At 36.6% G+C, this 20,378-nt stretch overlaps 1 protein-coding gene across 2 annotated transcripts in view; it reads right to left on the bottom strand.

Annotated features, from left to right (window-relative positions):
- Window positions 1-9,668: 9,668 nt before the first annotated feature.
- Window positions 9,669-20,378, bottom strand: part of LOC149532630 (protein NLP9-like) — a 31,455-nt gene continuing 20,745 nt past the window's right edge. For both annotated transcript variants that reach the window (XM_089807093.1, XM_089807094.1), the window contains exon 5: window positions 9,669-11,318. In XM_089807093.1, coding sequence (XP_089663219.1) covers window positions 9,907-11,318 — 1,412 coding nt within the window. In that variant the 3' untranslated portion in view covers window positions 9,669-9,906. The remainder of the gene's footprint in view (window positions 11,319-20,378) is intronic.

Below are 20,378 nucleotides of genomic sequence, written 5' to 3'. Positions count from 1 at the left end.
TAAACATTATTTCCTTATTTATTAATTATTTAATTAATAAATTGACCAAAAAACTCAAAATAAATTAAAAATTTATTTTTTGCCCAAAACTTGGCCAATTTCCTTAAGACCACTAACCTCTTCCAAAATCTTCTAATCCTTCTTTAATTTTAATTAAAGGCTAATTCCATCATTTCCTACCCCTAATCCCAACTCAAAATATTTAATTAAGATTAAATATTAATCCTCATGTTTATTAAAAAAGTTTTAATAAATATCTCCTCAACCCAAACCCTTGAAATAAATAAAACTTTATTTATTTCCTAAAAATCTAATTTATCCTTATCCTAAGAAGTTCTAGACTCTTCTAGAAAGTCTTCATCCTCATCCTAGGAAATTCTAGACTATTCTAGAAAGTCTTTATCCTCATCCAAAGTCTAGACTCTTCTAGAAGATGTCTCTAAACCTAATCCTAATCCCCTCCTAACCTTGTCACATTCTCTAAACATGGGTTAAGACTTACTAACCCAAGCCAAAGTTAACAAATATCTCCTCCTTCACCCACCCTCATTAAATGCCATCCACTTGCCTATCCCTAAGCTAATCCTAAACCATCCTAATCCATCCTCTAATCATTTGCACAAGCCTAAGCAAGCTTAAAACCCTCCTAATCAAGCCCAAGTCGAAATTGCTCTCATCTCTCTCAAAATATCTCAACCATAAAACTTTATAAAATCCACTAGGCCATAAATGACTCTTCCAAGCCCTTTTATTGCTCTTACAAGCCATTATGAGGGTCTTTATGAAGATTTTATCCCTTGAGCCTCCTTTGTTGACTCATCCTTCCCCTTTCCTCCATACTCTCACCATGTGACATGTGTCACTCCTTGATTGGCTATAAGGAAGCACAATCCATGTGCTCTCCTCTCATGCAATCTGAGCCCTCCATAAGCTTTTTCCCATCCTTGCATCTTAGCCCTCAATCCCTCAAGCCTCTTGCCTATTTAAGGAATCCTCTCCCAAGCCATTTTAACACAATCCATGAAGTAAAGTCATAATGCCATTTTGAGTAGCCATTTTACATCAAAACCATACACTCACACCCAAATTCCAACTCCATTTGAAGCCCTTTTTGAAGCATAAGCTTGAGCATACATCCTATCTATTTAGACAAAGCTACTCAACAAGAGAGCTTCTCGTTGAGAGAGCCCATTAATAGCTCATATTCTCAATTGAGAGTTCATCTTAGTCTATCTTGAAGTTTATGAATTTTGTTTAGTTTGTAGAAGCTTTATTTAAATTTGGTTTCTATTAGCATACTAACATTGCTCATATACAACAGGCAATCCATGCAACAAAAGAGTTAGCCACAGAGGAAGACGCCCAGGCTGGAGAGAGCCACATTTTTGAAATGAGTGGAGGCAATAAACAAGTAGCCAGTCTCCAGAGACTTCCACGCTCCAAAACAAGAAGGCAAGCAGGTTTTAAAAGCCCCGCGCAATGGAAAGAAGGCAGAGGAGAGTTAAAAAGCGAAACCAATACAAATGCTTTATCCCATATTCGCTGTGTGGGAATGTTTTGAAATCTTTAAATACGATAAGACACAAAACAATAGTGTCTATAAGACAATGGCTTTTTCAAGGCAACGCTTGGCCCAATGGTGGGGCCTGCGGGACTAAAGATTATATATTTTGAGGCCCGACATTAAGGAAAGTTCGTGTATGAGCGTAAGGTAATATGAATATTTCTACGGGCTTACACACGAGCATATGAGCGGAGGTCAAAAATTCAAGGGTCTTGATGCTACGGGAAGGCTTTGCTCGTATGGGCGTAAGATAATTTCCAAAGCTCTCCGGGGATACGCGATTCCGTTGAAGCATAATGAGAAAATCTTAAGTGGATGGGCGTAAACCAATTTTTAGACATTTTCGAGGATACGTGATACGACCAGCGTAAAGGCATAAATCAAAATTTGAGGGGGCTCGATCTTACGCTGAGGTCGTAAAAGCATAAGCACGTGAAGGAAAGAATGAAAGCTCACAGTTCCATGAAAAATGAAATTAAATGATTAATTAATTGATATTAATCAATTAATTAATATTCTAAATGGTTGAGAGCTAATCAACGTGCGACAAGTGGCAAAAGGGCAAAAATGGAGATGAATATAAAATAAAATTCAGAAGTTTTCAACGCATGATTTTGTTCAAGTGATGAATTTGAATAAATTTAAAAAGTTTATATAGTGCAAACTATATAATTTTTTAAAAAAATCATTTTAATGTTCTGTTCTCAGTCCAAGGGCTTGTTTTTTCAAATTGCTCTAACAGGGGCGTCTTTTATCAAAAATGGGCAGTGCAGTATACCACCGGAACCGGGAAGAGCTGAATTTTCTGATTCTGGAGTCAGATTTTGCACAGGTAGCAATGTGTTCGAGCTATACCAGGTTTTCTCCCAAGTTCCCAGATTGTAACTATATTCATGTAATCAAAGATCAGAACTAATTTCTAACATAGCAATGACCTGAATATGGTTAAAAGGCAGTGAGAATTCAGTTTGGGTCAAAAATTGTTCAGATTCATTCAGTAAAAATTGAAATTTCACCAGCATTTCAATAGGCAAATCAGATATTTTGGATGCAAATGGAGTTTTCATCATTTAAAAGAGGATATTTTCAAGTTTGTTACAAGAAATGATGAAAACAAAATCAAATGAAATGAAATCAAAGAGGTAGAAAGATGAAAGAAGTGATTCAGTTGTAGAAGATTGAATTTCAAGTAGACACTTGTCATGTAAAGATCAGATCCGGGAATTTCATCTTTTCCTATATCTGTCTCTTTCTTTCTCATTGTAGGGGTTCCAGTTTTTGCACTAAGAAACCATTCTTCAGCAATTTCTCTTCTGTAAGAACAACAAATTAAGTTTTATGCAAATAGTTCTATTCTGTTAGGTAATCTATGAGTTATTTTCTGTACGCCTTTCATGTATTTGATTTCAAGGAAAACAAATAAAGTGCAGCAAAGGTTTGAAGTTCAGTCTGAATCTTGTCTCCTGATTATGGCTCTGTTAGTTCTTCTAATTTGTGATCAAAGAGCATGAATTAGGTTGCATTTCATTTTGAAATGTATGTGGTTAAAATGTCTTGCTTATGGAACGAAGAACCATGTAATTGCTTGATATTTGTCCCAAGGTTTGCAGATTTCATGATAGGATGTTCTGAGTATGAGATTCATTTTGTAGCAGATGTCTATTCACAAGGTGAAAGATAGATCAGGGATCTTGATGTAGAGATACGTCTGAGGTTTCCAGGAGATGTATGGTTATGATTTGTTTAATTGCCCAATAGATAAGGCACTGGTCAAAAATAGGATCATTAAGTTTTGTTGCTCATACTTGGGTATTGCTGATATCAACATATTAAATCAATTTCCCCTTTTATGTTGAAAGGTATTCAAAGTATAACCCGCACTTAGCTTTCGAATTTTATGAGTCATGTCCTTAGCTATTTCATGCTTGTGATCTCCTGGTTAAGCATAGAAGAATTAGGGGTTTCATCTGCTTTTATAGATCCTGAATATAGTTATTGTACCGGTCACATAGTCAGATCTAAAGAGGTTCACCCGCCTAGGTTTTGCAGAGCCTGAAGAAGAAGAAGGGTCATGCCTTATAGTTGGCCTGGTGTCTGAATGGATGTGTTGATAATGGGAGTTAGCTGCCCCTAGATGCATCTTGTTCTCATCAGGATAATTGGAAACGGGTAACATTTTCAAACACCAACACTTATAATTAACCAAGACACATTACATAATTGTTTCCCCATCATAGAAGAATTCAACAATACAAACTTCTGGAACACTATAACAAGAAGAAAATGGCAAGAAGGGTTGACTTGTTAGCAACATGGTTCTAGGTGCCAAGGAGAAGCCAAAGCAAGCTGCCTAAGACACTTTATGGCACTGACCTAAAAAGAGGAATTGTTGATATCTTGGTACTCTTGTATAGGATTAAAGGAAATGAAGATGGAACATGTAGATTCGGGCCCAAATCTTGAGTGAACAACCATCCAGGTGGCTCCAAACAACAAAGGCACAAACTAATTTTTTATGTCATATTATCTAATATATGCCTTAGCTAGAGTTCAGCTATGGCTTGGGCTTCCCCATGTGAGTGAGTAATGATGAAAACATTCAAGCGTATGACCTCTACCCTTGCCTCTAGTTGCATAATAGTTATGCAGAGTTCATGAAAGTGAATGACGCTTTCACAATGAAGTTTTATAGAGAACTGAAGGGATGCCTAGAGAGGAGATTATCTCCAAAAGTTGCCTCTATCGTGACCCAATTTGGCAGTTATTTCATTCAATTTCCCTCATTCACCTACATGAAAGTAGTTGGTTTCAATGAGTTCCCCTAGAAGTTGTCGAGGTATCCAAATTACAAGATCATCCTAATTGAGCTCTGCCACCAGATTCTAGAGGTGAACACTATTTGTGCTTATGCGTGTAAGGCAAGTATTCATTTCCCTATCACAGTTGGAGCTTATTCTTGTACATCATGTTCCAATGCAAAGAACATGTTAAAGATGTTTAGTGAGAAGTATAAGTTTGATTCATACGAAGTTATCAAATTAAAGTTTTACCTCGTCAATTACATTAGGGACCATCTGTAGCTAGACCTAAACTTTAGGCACATTCCAAAGCTAGAGAATTATTGGGCAAATTGTGCAAATGAGTTTGAGAGTAGAGAAAGGTTCTACTCTAGGTTAACTATACAACAAATTAAAACGTATAATGTAAATATTGATGTAGATGGTATTGAAGATGATGGTTTGCATATGCAACCATCTACATATTTGAGCAAGATTAGAGGTGCACCCAATGACTATGCACCATGTACAGAGCCCACAATGGAAAATTTGGACGAGTTGATGGGTGACATACTAAAGAAAACATATAAGTGGGTAGAATGGACCAGAGCGAGAAGGAAAAGGTTAGGTACTTCACCAACAACCATCAATCTAGCACAAGTATCCTCTACTACCGCTTCTAACTCTGTTGTCGCCACATCCATCACATCAAGGTCCTCCTAGACCACTGACAAAGGAGATCAACCTCTAGACAAAAATATCCAAATTCAACCTACTTGCAGAGGAGACCCTACTCCAATTATAGGGTCGTTTGAAAAGGCAGAAAAAGATAAAGGAAAAGACAATGAGAAAGATAAGGAGAAAGAGGAGGAAGCAAAGAAGGAGAAGAGCACAAAAGTGGAAGTGATCAACAAAGACAGACCTAACAGGAATCATCCTTATGATGAGCTTGACAAAAACCAACAACAACAAGAAACACCACAAGATTGGGGAAGTCAAGGTAATGCTCCTAATACTGACGCTTCTTCTAAGGCAATTGTTTTCCCATTTTCTTCTAAGCAGAAAAACACTCCTGTGGCGAGCAATATTTTTGATGGGACTCCCTCCAGTCTTCCCTCAATGTTTTTACCACTGAGTCACGGTTGGAGAGTACCATGGAAAAGAAGAGAAAAGAGGTAAAGTAGAGTGCTCCTCCCAAGGATCTAATTGCTCAAGCAGTGAAGTAGCCACTCCCAGCCAAGAAAGCCAAGAAAGCTCGTACCCTCAGTGCCCTACGAAGAAATACTAACACAAGGAATCTTGTGATGGAGATTGCTCATGCCCGGGTTGAGGAGAACATAGCAAAGCTTTTTCCAATGAATTTTAATATCTAGACATAAGACACAGGGCCCCCAAGACATGACACCACATTGGAGATGTGGAAGCTTACAAACCTACAAGTGAAAGAGGAGGTAGAGGAGCTAAAGTTGTTGAAGATTCATTTAAAAGTAGCCAACCCGGAATTGTCTGAGTATATTAGGCAAACACTAACACCACTTGCCACTCTACCAAGAGAGTCCTCTGCCTTGAAACCATTTCACCCGTCGGTAGAAGAGAACAAAGTTTTACTTGCCAGACTATAGTAAGAAAGGCATTTTGGGAAAATTGGGCGAGGATGGGTCGAAGATATGAAATTCAGGGGGCTGCCTATAATTAAGAAATTCAAAAATTTCTGCAAGGAAATCTCAAGGCCGGGAGATGCTATGTTTTCTAATCTCAAAGTGTTGAAGACAAATATTGGTAAGTATAAGGAGGTTATTTTGTTATTGCAGGAAATTATAGATTTAGAGGTTGAGTGTGCCGTCAATCTGGGAATACTAGAGATAGACGATGAGCCCATGACACACTCTTTGTAGTCACTTGAGCTTAAGAGAAAGTATAATCAAGGTCGAAAAGCATCTGAGGAAGATATATAAGTCCATGAAGAAAGAAGAGGAAACATTCTTCAAGTATCTTGAATATCTATACATAGAATCACATGTGAGCAAAAGTGGAGAGGTCATGTGAGCAAAAGTGGAGAGGTCATTGACATCGAACATATGAAAACCTTGTACCCGAACTTCATTGACGAGTCAAGGCATACTTCAAATTTTCAAGTTTCAAAACTTCACATGCTCACTGCTTTGGACGAGATGTTGACAAAGGCCTTCAATCACGGTCCTACAAGGTCGAGAAACTGGCGTGTCAGGTCATGATTCACTCTAACAATGTGCAAATCCCTAACATGGACGACCTTTCGGTTATCTTGGAGAAAATCCCCAACATGGATGACCTTTCGGTTATCTTGGAGGCCTTGAGGACTCATAAGTTGAATCAAGAAAACACTAAGAAGGTTGATGATAGGGATGTAGACACCTTGGCTCTTTAGGTTCTTTTGTAATCATTGGCCCATTGTAAAATGACAAGTCACTCTTGTCAAATATTTTGTTCTCTCAAGAATTGTAATTTTTGTAGCAGTTGGAAGACGAAGGGCCTATATATACTACTTTGAAAGTTAATCGAAAGGATTTGCAAATTTTGGTGTGCATTCTCCCCCTATTGCTGAGGCAACTAAGTGCATCTTGAGAATCTTGTCAAGATTTGTTGTTTTGTTTTCTCTTTTACGTAATGGATGAAATATTAATGGAGTAGGTAGTTGCTAAATTTTAGTAAAGTGGAATCTTTATGAAGTTTAATAAACAATGGATAATTTGAAAATTAATGTAGTTCTATTGCATTTGTATTCATCATTGAGGTTAGATAAGTTGTACCATGTGAGTTACTGATAGCTACATATAGAAGTAGAAAGGGAAGAGATTAAAGCTTATCATATTCATGGTTGTGGGTATATAACATTGGTAGTAAATTGATTGTTTGCCTAAGTCGTCCATAGATATGGGCCACTCGATATTCACCTTTCCTGCTCTCAGATTAAGAGAGCAACCCTGTTAGTTAAGAAATATGAACAAATTAATTGCATATTCTTTTACAAGGGACCTGTAGCTTTAAAATTCAGAAGTTTCTGTAATATATATGACTTCCCGACTGTCGGGAACATTTGCTCTTCACCATTCGGGCACAAAAGAATAAAGGAAAAACAAAAAATCGAAAGAACAGTCTGTTAATCAACACATCTTCAATATAGAAACATTATGACCCGAATATGGTGCAATTGTCTTCTTAATACTAAAGCCATAGGCTGACAGCAAAGATTTATGTTAAAAAAGTCAACCACAAACTAGCGAAGCTTTACCGCCGCCTTAAAGAAAGTCAAATATAAACTGAAAAAATATTTTAGTTTTCAATTTGAAAGTAAATGAAAGAAAAACAGTCAACATGCAAGCTTATAACCAGCATTAAAAAAATCCGATAGACAAAGGGAAAACAAAATTCAATAGAGAAACCTGAATGTATTATTCAGTAAACACCGAACTCTATAGCAAAGTATCACTCCTCATTCCAAACACACTCTAAAGAAAATCCAGAATCAAATAACATGAAGCTCTGCTAAATAGAGGTGTTGAACCATCTCCATCGTAGACATCTTATTTATAAACCAAGCCAGCAAAACACATTTCTTGGCTTACAAAATAATAAGCTAAATGCATGGCCTAGTAGGACTTTCCTTCGTTTAAAAAATGCCTCGGTCTGTCATGAATTTGCAATAATCTTCGAGGGTTTTCTACTTAACAAATTTAATCCCTCTTTGTATGCTATTAAGAAAATATTTACACAAAATTTGTTAACGGCAAATGGGATCTATTTTTACATGTGGGCATATAATTTTATTACCTTACTACCAGGAAAGTCATTTCCTGTTTGATACGCCAGAGGTGAAAGAATGTAGTATGAATGGGTTTCCGCAAGAATTGTTCTCTAGTGAGTGGAAGGCATCCCCTACTGCAGATTACTTACACGATCCATAATGGTAAAAGAACAATCTAAGCTCCCATCAAGTTACATAAAATGATTAGAAAACAAAGAGGAAAACTTCTGCAGAAGCTAATAATAAATAGGGGCATCTCAAATGAGGAAAGTCGGGGTGCAGAAAAATCATTACTAGGTCGAAACTAAATTTCCCTACCCTCTGCGATACTTATATTCTCTATACACACAAATCAAACCATAGTGACTATTTGTGCTGTCATTATCTTTTCTAAAGCTTCCGCACTAATGTATTTATAATTTCATGCTTACGTGGCCCGCAAGGTTTCACAGCTCCACGCTTTTCGAACTAGACACCACTTTGGTACCCAACAATGATGCCCATTTTATGTGATTGTTAACTGGAAGCTGACATTTATCCAAATCAGTGCATCAACGTTTTAAAAAATATATATGTACTTCACACAACCGCTAAGGTTATAGCATCCACGGTTGTACCATGTTAGCTCTGCTACTCATAAAATAAAGCCAAATTGTGTGAAGAGCATTACAATAAGAATTCAATTACCTTACTACATAAAATTCCTCGTTTGACCAAATCCCAAACATGCACGTCTCAGTTCCCCGCTGGGACAAACATGTAATTTGCAGATTTCGGTATATACTATATAATAGTAAAACGCAAAAGCCTTTTTTCACTTGAAGAGCATAATGAAGTATACTATATTTAGTTGATAAATATGGCACTGGCTAATCTCCAGAAGACAAAAAAATGTCAGACTTGATTTTTTTGACATTTATTTCCAGATTCACAAAAACACACTGATTTTTTTCAAAAATTTTGCTGTTTTCGACTACAGATTATACAGATCATGAAGATCAAATGCTGAACATTTCAGAAAAATCTATGATGTTTTCGATATTTTAAATTTTAGTCAATGGTGCATGAACTTAGTCACATCCGATAAATATTGTCAATGTTCAAAGATGTAGTTTCAAAGATGCCGTCAAAAGGAGATGGCATGTACCTACAAAAATTACAAATGTTTTATCCTCCCAAAAAAAGATCAGCCTTCAACTCCAGGGAAAAGCGGTTTCGTTGAAAACAAAACCAGATTCTTGAGTTACACCATTGCATTATTATCAATTTTTGCAACTTTGGCCACACTATCTACGTGAAAAGGAAATGGCAAGTATCTACAAAAGTTTTATGCTCCAAAAAGAAAGACCAGCCTTCTGCTCCAGGTATTTACACAAAAAGTGGTTTTGTCGAATACAAAATCAGATTCTTGAGTTGCCCCATTGCACCATTATCAATTTTTGCAACTTTGGCCGTTTCAAACATCCTGATAGTTTTTTGTAACTTTACCCCAAATATCAAGATAGGACATAATATTAATGTCATGGATGACAGAAGGCTCAAGTTTCTGCTAATAAAATCAATCATATAAACAATATCCAATTAGCAATGGCATTTATCTACATTTGCAGGTATATAAGTTGATACCAGTAACAAAATAAGGAGAGAGTTGCATTGCAGACAAGTATACAGAGCATTCAATCAACAAATAAGAAAACCTATTTTCATTTCTAATTCTCGGAACCCAGTCTCGTAAAACAAATCAATCCAAGTGATGATTTCAAATCAGGATTTTGCCAAACTCATCGTGAGCTTCCACTAGAGCTTCCAATACTGGATACCGAATCACGGATTAGAAGCTTGATCACAGGTGTGTGAAACAAATTCATGATCTCAATGCATTCCTCCAAATCAGCATCACTTGACATTAGCACCCACTCTTCTTCATCATCTAGATATTTCACATGAAATGTGCCATGGTCCACTTTAAAAAGTAGCACTATTTCATCACATAATTCAGAAAACCGCAAGCCCCTATGCATTTTGAATCGAACTGTAACATCTTTATAGGATGCTTTTATTCCTACACTTGAACCCTCATCTTGCATCTGCCTTCCTCTTCCTGAACTATCAACTACATTCCTCGTAGGAGAAACTGAATCACCTGATAACAATGTCGAAGAACTGTAGTTTGGAGAGGAACTCCCTGTTCCTAGAGAGTTAGGACATGCTTCCTGCCAGCCAATCGACCCATCAACTATGTCCAGTTCTTGCAGTAAACCATTAGTGAGCTCCAAGGAATCAGTACTTCCTGATGTGGCTGAATTATCATTGTTCTGAAAACTCGTGCTTGTCAAACACTTGCTTTCTGTCATTTCTGCAAGAGTACCTGTGATTCCATGGAAATTAGATGTCAGGCATTGGCTTCTTTCCTCAACTGTTTTTGTGTTTCTACCTGTAAAGTTTTTTGGGGAACCAATCTGACGCATTTCCCCAGATGCGGGAACAGGGCAGACTTTATCACTAACATAGCCTACAGTTCTTCCCAGATTCCTGTGACCAAGAGAGGAAAGGATAAACATTGGATTTTCAACCTCTCCACATTGAAATGAGCCCCTTACGTGATCTAAACCCTCATTAACCTCCATTTTTCCTATTTGGCTGTTGTTGGATGCTAGTGCATCCTCTTCAAAATACTTTCCAGATTTAGTATCTTGAATCGATGAATTGTTTGGTATAATTGGTGAATTTTTCCAGCACCTACCAATGTTTTCTTGAACCTTTGAAGTTCCTTTGAGGCCAAATGTTGTGACTAGGCTTGCTGGCAATGGTCTCTGCAGTAATGGAACATCACCTTGAACAGAGGACTGCATTTTATTTACTTCTTTCCCATTAGATGTATTTTCTATCATACGATTTGTTTTTGCCGTTTCTACTACATGCTTGTTTTGAAGTTGTGGACTAGCCAAAGAAACAGCCCAATCCCCATAATTAGATGGAGTCTCACTGCACATCTGCACCCCTTGGACCACTGCAGCTGCAGTCATAATATCACCTAGACTCGTATTTAATTTTAAGGCTTCTCCTGCACCCTGTACAGAATTAATTGCACTTTCAATCTTTTTCAAAGATCGTTTCACTTTGTTGATCTTCCGTGATGGCCATCTAGAGATTCCATGCTGTCGGCATATCCTCTTTAATGTTGTTGGACACACTGAAATTCAAATCAAACACATAACTCAGTCATGGAATAACATCTTTGATTCTACCTATGAAACCTCCATAAATGTAACCTGATATGATTCATTTTCAATGCTAAAATGTACATCATATATTTGAACCCTAGCTTAGTGAAATTTGTTCAACTGACATTTGGAAAACTACTTTTCCCAAGAATGCATAACGATACACTGAAAATTTGAGATAAGACAATCAGATTGAAGAACAAAAATCATCTCAAAGAAGAATATCAAATATAGTAGCTTCTAATCTACTATTATAGCTTCATATAGCATAGTTAAATAAAATCTTACTGAGAAAACTGCTTCCACATTCTACTCATTAAAATCACAGCTAACAAGATGAAAACAGTCTACATATCTAAGCAATTGACTAACAAAAATATAAGAAGGCTAATGCTCTACCAAAGTTTCTAAATGTTCAAACAATCTTTTGGGAATAAAACCAGTAGACCAAAAGGTTAAGATTTCTTCCAAAAATGAAAGAAACACTGGATTCACAAAAACTACAAAAAACAGATAGAGAAAAATTCAAAAATGTCATGACCCCAGCTATAACACATTAATCATCAAATAAACTCAGAAAATTGTCTACTCTATAAGACATCACAATTTCAATGTTCTGTAATCCAATCAAGCCAAAGCAAATAGAAAGAAAATACTGACTCTGCCCTATTGATCCAAGTATTAAGATTTCTTCCAAAAATGGAAGACACAGTGGATTCACAAAAACTACAAAAAACAGATAGAGAAAAATGTCACGACCCCAGCTATAACACATTAATCATCAAATAAACTCGGAAAATTGTCTACTCTATAAGACATCACAATTTCAATGTTCTGTAATCCAATCAAGCCAAAGCAAATAGAAAGAAAATACTGACTCTGCCCTATTGATCCAAGTCAACCCTGATGTTTATGATAATATATACACAAATGACTACTCTGGAGCAGTGATTTTTTATAGTAGACAGCAATAAAGTGATACTGAGCAGCATTCAAAATAATATTAATCCCAATATGCTCAGCGGTTGCAGTAACAATGACTATATTAAGACAAAAACAAACTAAAGTCAACTTCAAGACACATCAATTCAAGAAACGAAATGATCACAGCATGTAAGCTTAAATACCAGAGGCAGTGATAAGTAATTAAAGTTCTCATAATCGCAGCAATTCAATAATCAAAGATTCACATAATTACAGTGATTAATTAACTAATGGTTAAATGGAAATAACATTAAGGAGACAGAAATTAAGTGACAAGGAGCAATTGGAAAAAAGAAATCATGTTTGTGTTAGTGAGCTACAACCAAGAGACGGCAATAAGACGCACCTCTTCACAAAAGGAAATCCACCACCAAGGGTCGCATATCTTCAAAAGAATTATAAGATATAAATGAAGAAGCCCACGAGGGAAGAAGGGCAGGAAGGCAGACACATTGGAGATGAACAAGCATTCCATCAAGCAAGAATTGGTAGTCTCATTATTATTAAATTGAATAGCAGTCTACATAATGTTCAAAGAATTTTGGTATGCTGTGTAATGCCTGAGATTCTGATTAGGCTGAACTGTTATTGATCTTTCATTCGATATGAAATAGGAAAACTATATAGATAACACATATTGCTACTCTTTCACACACAAACGTTGTTATTTGTGTTATTATGTAGTCTATGCATAATAGAGTAAATAAAATGATTCCTATAAACTTATCCAATCTAATTAAACTGATCATAACTCCACATTCCATGAATGATAGCATTCTTTCATCCAATCTACCATTCCATTATGGAGAGGAGGGAGGACGTACAAGGAATGCAACTAGCATATGGATACATTCAAGTTGGAACCCCTGGGTGGGGCTGGGAGGCTGAATAGCAGTTGTCATTCTGCGCTCCTGGGCTTGGTGGACATGCTTGAGGCACCTTATATGATCTCTCATGGTGCTTCACAATGTGGATAGCTTAGTGGTGAAAGCTTTACAGGGATCCCAAGTGCACATTATAAATATTACCAAAAATATTAGAATTTTGTTTTTTAACATTATTGAATTATATGTTTATTTATCTTTGATAACTAACCTGGTTGCAGGATCTAAATCAAGATATTAAGTTGATGATTTATATCCCCAAGCATAACCCAAATCCCATTTGGGAATTCTAGGGCAAATTGAGTAGAGTCCCAACAGTGGACATTACAAAAAAATACTGCTGTTTCTAAATTTAAAAACATTTTAATAGCATATAGATACAGGGAGCAAATAAAAATAAAAGTTTGCTCCAAAATCCCATTTGGAAATTCTAGGGCAAACTGAGTAGAGTCCCAACGGTGGACATTACAAAAAAATACCGCTGTTTCTAAATTTAAAAACATTTTAATAGCATATAGATACAGGGAGCAAATAAAAATACAAGTTTACTCCATATCAGTAACATGGAATGTATAGACCTTTTTCATTTACACTCTAACATTACATGTAACTTTGCATTGCACGATACACATTGCATACATGCACAAACACATTTGGACAGTTTGAGACTCAGTTTTATCTGTTATTTTCTGGGGTTTTGTTGATGAAATCTGAGATGCATTGCATGAAATTATTTGTTTAAAATTATCAAACCACTTAGTTCACAAGTGCACAAATGGCCTATCAAACAACCTTTTTGGTCCTTTTGGTGGTCACTTCTAGGGTTGGAGGGTCAAATAGGCTTAGTTTGGCAAATAAAAACTTTTTGAAAAAAGTCAACATGTGTTTTTGGACCAAATTTGCTCAAAATTATGCAAAATTCTATCTGGGTGCTGGAAACCAAAGTCACCCAAAATTTGTCTAAATTCTGCCCAGGTTCCTCTGCAAGAATTCCCAGAAAAAATCGGTCTCTGAAGCAGAATTTTGACTGAATCTGACAAGGATCAGACTTTGGAGCAAACCAAATCTCAAATTCCCAGGTCCAGGCGCAAATCTGGTAACATTGTACATAAATGATAACTGGATACTTACATGCAAAATTCTTCTGGATAACTCTGTCTATTTTTTCAATTGATGTTTTCAAATTTTCAAGTTCAAGGCATTCCCATATTATCCTTGAGTTCCCCAAACTTTACACTATTTACCCTTTCACTCTTTTCACCTCTTTTCCATTGTACAGCTTTTTGTGATAATTATTATTACTACATATAACTTGGTTTAGAGGATCTTCCATCAGAAGAAAGGTCTTCACATCAATTTTGTTTGCATCTGCTAAAAATTTGGGTAAGAAAGAGGGGGTTGTGTTAAAATATTCAAATGACCATATTTGTTTTATGAATATATGAATATCAATTTTGTTCGCACCAACTTGAAAATTCAGGACCGGGCAATATTTCCAAACATAAAATAAAGCAAATTAATAGTTTTTATTCTAGATAAATATTTACATTATTTACTTCAAGACATAAAAATAATAATAAACATTAATTTATTTGGTTGGTTCAGTTATCTTCACTTGCATGAATGTTAGAAAAGGGGAAAAATGAAAAGAGTAGAGAGAAAAAAAAGTTTGAAAAATAAAATAATATTAAATTGAATTAGAAGCCATATATTCCACAAGAATGAAGACTTAGTGAGGGGAAATTAAAAATAATATCGATCTTTGTGTTTGAATAAGATGGTGTATTAGGGATAAACCTGTAGCAGAGATATTAACATATTATAATTTATAAAAAATGAAACAGATACACAAGTGAAGGCAAAAGATAAGATGGTGAAACAGATACACAAGTGAAGGCAAAAGATAAGATGGTGAACATTTCCAAGCCATAGCAGCAAGGGAAGTCATCAAGGTGATAAAAAAATAGCTGCTGGATAAACTTGCAAAAAAATAATGGACAAAAAGACAAGTAAATTTTGTGATGAAAACTCAAAAAATCATCCAATCGGATAGAAATTGTGTTCAATCAATCAAATATCAGTAAAACTCGCAATCACCCACAATTATTTCAATTTTTATTATTGTAAAAAAGGCACCTGGAATTATTTTTCTATTTGCCAACATATTCTAACCCCGGCATTGAATGTCAAAAACTAATTAAATTTGCAATAAATAAATTTAAAAAAAAAAATTGGCCGCTGACTTTGACCGTATGCCAGATCAAGTTCACTGGTGGTTCCAGTTTTCCACCCTGATCCGCCTGGGTCTGAACTGGGTGTGGTCTGGTTCGAACCAACCCCCGAGGACCAGACCCTGTCCAGACCCACAGACGGACCGGACCAGAACCACAGACCTGTTGTACCTGTGGCTGGTCCGGGGAGCCTTAGGGGCAAACTGGGCATCCTAGAATTATTCCAATGGGCAAAAGCATTGGCCAGATGGTCAGTAAGATTAATAGCACCCTCTATCAAATATATCCAAAGATAACATATTCGGTCAGCAAATATCAATCAGTGGAAGACAGCGGATGGTAAAGTCAAACTAATAACATTTATGAATGGTCACGCCTAGCAAAGATCAGAGTGATTATGAGGATAAAGTGATGCAATTAGCTAAGGTGTTTATTATGAACAGGCCCTGGGAATGTCCCTTGCAACATGACTGGTCATCACCACTACAATATATATAAAGCCATTCCCAGATCATTCAATCAGGCACCAAAGATAATAGAATATAAAGACATAGATAATACTCCGCAGTAGGTGGTGGTCTAAAGGAGGGAAAATTTTGAATAATCACTGGGAAGAAGCATATAAGTTAGTATTCTGTAATTTACATCTGGAACAATAATGTAGATACATGGTCTGAAATATACTTAGTAGTATTAGTATCAGGTATATGATAGTAAAATCAGAAATGTATATGTAGATACATAGCAGTTATGCTGTATTTAGATTTACATACATATTCATACTTATCCACAATCCATTTACAGTTGGTACACTCCTAGCCCACTCAATCACTTGTTAATACTGTCAAGAGGATAGGCTGGTTTTTTTAGGGAGAGGTGGAGTAAATCCTCACAAGGTAGGGGAACCGAAACCTCAAGAGAGAAGTCCCAAGAGGGGTGTGAATATGTGTTCAGGAAACCTTGAGGGAGCCTACTTTTAGATTGTTGTCCAAGTTCCCTAAGGACATGTAAACCCCATCCTGCTTAGTGTTGTTAAATTGGAGAGAAGTAGGGAATTTGGGGCTTGAGTATGCTAACTACCAAACGTATTATGGATCCTATAATTTTTTCTTAGTTTAAGCTGATTTAATGGCATAGTGATGTTTGATAATCATTGGAAATTGACAGCTTCCTAGCAGGGGACATACATTTTTTGATCACTTGTTTTGTACTTTTTGCTTTTGTTCCTCCCTCCTGTGGGGCCTTTCTTGGTTTCTCTTCATACGACTTTCTATTGTAAACTGCTGTACTAGAGTCCCATCGAACTACTTTTGGTCATTCATTGACATCAATATAATTGTATTCTTTCTATAAGGAGCCAGAGAAAAAGAGATGAATAAAATACTTAGCAATATATTAGGTATCTCCCCAAGGTCACCCAGGATTTAATACCGGTGCAGGGGCCCTAGGTCCTAAATAAGGTGGTCAAACATCAAAGAGGCTAGTATAGGAGATCAATAAGTGTCCATGATGACACAAGATAGTTTAGGCAATCTCAAACATGCATTTATGCAAGTTGTCTACATGTTGTAATAAGGTTATAGGTAAGTCAAAGGGTGGTCAACGATTGGTCAAACATTTAGAGTTGACAAGAAAACTTCATTTTCATGTTTTATAATCTTTTGACATGTTTTGGTATAGTTTTGTAGGCACTTGAACTCTTTTGTGTAAAGTTTGTGTAAAAATTGTAAAAATTGCAAAATTGCAATAAAAGTTGTCATGCAACTTTTTTGCAACTTTTTCTTGCAAAATAGAAGGCCAACAGTCAGTTTTACTGTTGGGTCGAATCTGAAGGTAGGAAGTTGTAAGGTCAAGTGGTTTGACCTATATATTGAATGTTTTGAACCTATGAATGGGTTAGATTGAGTTGTACAGATTTTGAATGAATAACAATCCCATTTTGGAGGGAAAACTGTGTACAGTCAGAGGATATCTTTCTAAATCCAACTGCAGGTTGACAGTAAGTTTTTGGTTATGTTTTAGAAAGTTGAGTTTTACTTATTGGTGAATGTAATAATTGGTTTTTGTCGAGTAGGAGAAAGTTATATTGAGTTTGGATTTTATCTAGTGTGCTGTTTACCCTAGCCTGCAGTCAGGGTTTAACGAAAAGGGTGAATCTCTCCTAATTCCTTCAGTGAAAATACTTGAGGATGGTCGTGAAGAGTGGTATTATGATGTGGAAGATGTTCATGGCTTGTATACTTTCGATCTTCACGTGACTCTGGTATTACAACAACATTTGAGTCTCTAAAGTCAGTCTGTTCAACGTGGTGAGAGTCTGAAATCACATTACAGAGGTCAAGAAACGGGTCGTGGAGGTTTGAGCTTTGGTAGGTAATGAGGTAGAAGGTTGACAATAGTGATGGGAGAAGAAAATCCATTGTGGGTTTCAAGGTTGGAAGCCTAGAAGATCAAACAGTATGCTTAAGCCTAAAAGCCTAAAAACTAGGGCTCGAGGGTTAAGGGGTCAAAAGAGGTGATCCAGAGCTCATCTTTTGGAAGTAGTTAGGTCATTTGATGTTATGAAGGATTCTGTAATTTGTTTTGGAGGTTGCTTGGAAGTTATTTGATTTTGGTGTTATTTTGATGAAACAGGGGTACTAGGAAAGAGCCCCTATTAGGCCTCCTAGTGTAACTTGTAGATTTGGCTTAGGAAGAAGCCCTAAACCTATCAAAGGGTCATAAAACTTGGTGGAATGGTGGAGAAGGATGTATTGGTGTATGAGGAAGCTTGAGATCCTAGAGGGTGCAAGAAAGTGAGGTGTGTGGAAGTTTGTTTGCCTTGTTGAAGGCTTTGGGCTACTTGGAAGATAGGTATAGGATTGCGAAGGTGAAGTTGGTGTGTGGAAGAGACCAATCACCACTACCCTAGTCTTGAGTAGGTCTTAGGAAGGGATATTAGGATATCCTACTGGGTTGACATCTCTTACTTGCATCAAATATTCAGTCAGCTGTGACTTTCCTCTCAAACTAAAAGAGAAAATCTATATTAGCAATCTTTTAACGATGGAAGCAATGCAATAAATTTCTAGCCTCACAAATTTTACCAAATTTCTTCTTGAGAAAATAAGCAGCGATTCCAAACTGTGAGAACAATACACCGAAGTACCTTTGTTGTACCATGTATGCCTCAGAAAATAAGAGGTGTCCGTACTTTGTGTCCATTTGTTTGCTCTGTGCCCATTTCTTTATTTAGAAAATATTGACTGACATTTTGATTGTAGAAAGAATAGAACCAGACTGTGTGAAAAAAAATGAAAACAACTACAGTAAGGAAACATTGAAGGTCATTAAAAAATCGAAACTATAGCTTTTTATAGATGTCAGTGAGGCTATGGATCCTATCCTTAGTGATGAGGACCTTGATTGGATCAAGCAAACAGATAGAGAGACAAAGACTACAGCCACAGAAAAGGTGAGGATAGAGCACAAGGGATGTTGGTAAGCATTGCATGGAGTCACAGGCAGAGACCATGGCTACTGAATCATCCAAGACCTACCCTTACACGCCTTTGTAAGAGGGATGCAGGCTCTTCTGAGCCATAGACATATAGTTTTTGTTTTGATATATGCTTGAAACATTTATCGTCAAGGATTCATATTCAATGAATTTTGTATATAGACAATATTTATATATCTGAATTTGCTATTTCCTTCAACTACAATCTGCATTTATACTATCTGATCAATAAATACTTGTGTATTTGATCAAATTAACTATTTGATGATGTTATGGTGTCTTAATGGTTTACTTAATATAGGGTGCATGAAACAAGTTCTAAATCTTTAAATATCTCTAACTTTCTTGGGTTTTTCACTTTCCCAAGTCTCTCAGAGTCCTAAGTCCTGACTCAGGTCACCCATGCCGAGTCCGAGTCTTGTTTTTATGGTCTAAAACAGCAATTACAAAGATAAAAAAATTGATCAGAATTTCTAGGGTCCAGCGAACAAAATTAAACACTAAAAAATAGGGTTTGATTTATCCGAATTGCTGCACCACCAGAGCACCATATGAGCGACCCCTATTTAAAATTTAGCAATGAAGATAATGGTATCAAGATTGCTGCTAATACAGAGCCTACAACCCATATTTTAAAGTAACATTTTTCTCTTTTGATTTGACAATCAATATAAAGCACAATCCTTAAAGTTGATTGTTGAACTTTAGTATGGTCAAGCTCTAAAAAATGAAAAATCTGAAGTGCTCACCCTCCAACCTTTGGCAATATGTTTGTCACTGGTTGAAAAAAGATCTCTTTTTGGAACAAGCCTCTCTTTGGCTTGTGAATTTCACATTAGCACCAAGGTATTCACACCAAACTATGTTTATTACTCCTCTTCCTAGGCTCATTCAAGGGAACCTGATAGGCTGGCCAAATTTTGTAACTTCTTCACTGTGCTCCAGGGTGAACACGTCCCTTGGCTTGGTACCCCCATCCCCATACCCAACTCATTGCAGGGACCCTAAGGACAGCAATGAAATGGCACCTCCCCATCCTCCTTCAGCAAAATACCAGAAAAATTTTGGGGACAGCCAAAAAATGAATAGGGTACATGGAGGAGGCTAGTCATCCCCAAGACGGCCAGGGGATATCTAAACATCCCCCATTTGTCCCAGGAATGGATAACCGTCTCCTAACATACCCAGGCACAATTTTATGTAATTAAAAATAATACTTACAAGTTCCAACTTTTCAACGCTGGTCTGGTATATGACATGCCCACTAGGATTCACAAAAATTAAATATGAAAATGATGCTCGCCATGAAGGTTTGTGTTGTTTTGAAGGTGTATGATTTGGGCTTGGTAGCAAGGGAGCCACCCCATTTCGCAACAAGGAGCACCATGAACACTGCAAGGGGCATTGCACCTTGATCTTATTGTGTGTTGC

This window comes from Cupressus sempervirens, chromosome 10, assembly GCF_028749045.1.
Source record: "Cupressus sempervirens isolate cs-2001-9-10 chromosome 10, ASM2874904v1, whole genome shotgun sequence".
NCBI lineage: Eukaryota > Viridiplantae > Streptophyta > Pinopsida > Cupressales > Cupressaceae > Cupressus > Cupressus sempervirens.
The sequence above is the reverse complement of the archived record's forward strand: the minus strand, read 5'-3'. Positions and strand labels throughout refer to the sequence as shown.